This window comes from Leucoraja erinacea, unplaced genomic scaffold, assembly GCF_028641065.1.
Source record: "Leucoraja erinacea ecotype New England unplaced genomic scaffold, Leri_hhj_1 Leri_1277S, whole genome shotgun sequence".
NCBI classification, from domain to species: domain Eukaryota; kingdom Metazoa; phylum Chordata; class Chondrichthyes; order Rajiformes; family Rajidae; genus Leucoraja; species Leucoraja erinaceus.
Window position 1 is genome coordinate 20455 of NW_026575536.1, and position 2658 is coordinate 23112.

At 42.3% G+C, this 2658-nt stretch overlaps 1 protein-coding gene across 1 annotated transcript; it reads left to right on the forward strand.

The window, feature by feature from the left end:
* The first annotated feature begins 328 nt into the window (after window positions 1–328).
* On the forward strand, window positions 329–1213 carry LOC129715606 (probable G-protein coupled receptor 139). Its single transcript, XM_055665484.1, has one exon. The coding sequence runs from the start codon at window positions 329–331 to the stop codon at window positions 1211–1213; it is 885 nt and encodes a 294-aa protein (XP_055521459.1).
* The last annotated feature ends 1445 nt before the right edge of the window (window positions 1214–2658 follow it).

Here is a 2658-nt window from a genome sequence, read left to right on the forward strand (position 1 = left end):
TATTCTGATGTACCTCAACTCGATCACTTAACAAACTATGTAACCTACCAATCAGTGACGCTGGTATGTCTTAACAGCTATTTTTCCCAATGTGTGAGAATTTTAAGTTGAACAAGTTCATTATCGTTCGGATTCGTGTTGTATTTGGCAGAAACCTACTGCGTCCGGTGCTGGTTGCAATCAGCTCCAGGATGGAAATCGATTTCACCACGTTAGGGACATGTTTCCCAAGGTACACGAAAAGAGCCGATGAGATTGGCTGCGTTTGCAACGAGGATTCCTTTATCACTATTGTTCCTCTTGTTTCCATGCAGTGAACTTAATGGCAATGGTGATCCTCTCCCGTGGAAAATGCGGTCTTTCCAAGTGCATCACTCGTTACCTGGTGGCGATGGCAGCGGCAGACCTCATGGTGGTCATCGTCGTTGCATTATTGGATCAGACAAATATGATCCATAAATATTCCCGTTTATTGATCATCACTCCAATTTGCGCTCTGACAAGTGTTTTGAGGGTTGCAACTACGGGCTGTTCCGTTTGGCTCACGGTGGCTTTCACCTTCGATCGCTTCATCGCAATATGCTGCCAACAGTTGCAGATAAGGTATTGCAGCGAAAGGACTGCGACGGTGGTTATAGTAGTCGTGACAATATTGTGCTGTGCGAGATGTATCCCGGTTTACTTTGCAATAGAGCCTTACAGCATAATTGATCACGTGCCATGGGGCTGCATCTTCATAGCAGGATACTACACTTCTTCCATGTGGAAAGCGTTCGAGTTAATTGACAGTATATTGACACCGTTATTACCAATCGCGTTAATTCTACTGTTTAATGGGTTGACAGTTAGACACATTATTGCGGCAAATAGAGTTCGCCAAAGTCTGCGGAACAACAGCGAGAATCAGAAGGATCCAGAAGTGGAAAACCGGAGAAAGTCAATGGTTTTGTTGTTTGCTCTATCAGCCAATTTCATATTATTGTGGATGCCTTATGTGGTATCTTCTGTGAACTGGCAAACGCAAAATTATTTTTACACAGACAGATATATGAGTAACCCAACATATATCCTGCAGCAACTTGGGTTTATGTTTAAATTCCTCAGCACCTGCACCAACACATGTATCTATATACTGTCACAGAGGAAATTCAGAGAGGACCTGAAGAAAGGTGTCAAATTCGTGCTTACACTGAATGGTCATTGTTGTAAATAGCACGTGAATCTAATATAAAATCAGTTGGGCGGCCGCATAAAAGTTAATGGAACTCCGATGTCGCTTTGGAAATGTATCAAGAGCGTATGTAACAGTCAGTAGCGTTATGCTGCCACGTCAGGCAACAAGATCATTTCGAATCTATACGTGAAACTGCGCCGGCGCATTAAATAACTATGGCTTGATGTTTATGTAGGGAAGCGTGTTTTCCTAGCCATTTGTTTACTTATACTTGGTGCATCCTTTCAATATCATTGAACGGACATTTATGGAAGTAGCTATGCATATGTAATTACAAGTTAAATGAAAGTCAAATAATCGAAAAAGCTTCGGTGATCTCAAAATATAATGCAAGTGCATGTGGACAGTTGGCAACTGTATTTGCACCGAAGACCGCATTCAAATTACATGCATTTAATAAATGGGGCAGACGAATGGAATACTCATAGTATGAATAAAAAACATCAAGTCACCGGATTACTCACCTCTATGGTATCCGTGTATATATCTCGGTGGCATTTGTAAACATTGAACAGGATCGAAAACTGCTGTACGGTTTCCCTAGATATTGGGCGCTTTCGGTGAACAGCGTTTGACAAGTTTCTCAGGTCTCATACAGTAAATGACAAAGCACAAGGGAGCTTTGTGGAAGTCGGATACCCTGGGTACAAGTTTATTGCTCCTAGCATTCCCTGAAATCAGAAACAGAGATAGTCAGTGTGCAAAGAAGGCGTTTAGCGTGATTGATTTCATACGTCTGATCAATGTGACACATTTAATGTCGAAATGAATCAGGGGTGAAGATCAAAATATTGATAACGTGCTGGAAGTAATTCGGTATTACAGTGTTCAATGTGCATATGGGGCGCGTGTGTGATGACACATTTGTCGAAAACGGGTCCTCGACGCGAAACCAAACTATCCACAACTAGCAATAAATCATGCGATGAACTGAGATAAGGTATCCAGGCAGAATGTTGCTGTGCAGATCTCAGGAGCAAAGGAATAGGCGACGTTAACGGTCGGGGTCCTTGTCTGGTGCAATGTATCTGCCATTGGAGGACGTCTGTACAAAATATCCGTTATGTACATGTATATATCTGTCCAAATGTATTCTAATCGTCATAATTCAATCCTCGTCTGCAGCCTCATCTGGCAGCTCATTCCAGACGTGGACAGCACAGAGTGAAAAGGTTAACATTGCACTACCTCTTCCATGTTTCCCACACACTTTAAACTTGAGCATTATAATCATAGCCGCCAATTGTGGCGGTGGTAGTTTTATTTCTCTATGTCACGCATATAATCGCACTCCTCAATAAGGCCACCCTGAACCCATACGCTCCACAGAAAAAAAGTATCTCCCGTTAACTCAAACCAACCATTCGGGTAACATGCTGATGAATCTCTGCTACATTATTTTTCCAACGGAATACCATCGTTCG

What these genes read in the sequence shown, in the direction of transcription:
- LOC129715606 (XM_055665484.1), top strand. Translation starts at nt 329, where the DNA reads ATGGTGATCCTCTCCCGTGGAAAATGCGGTCTTTCCAAGTGCATCACT.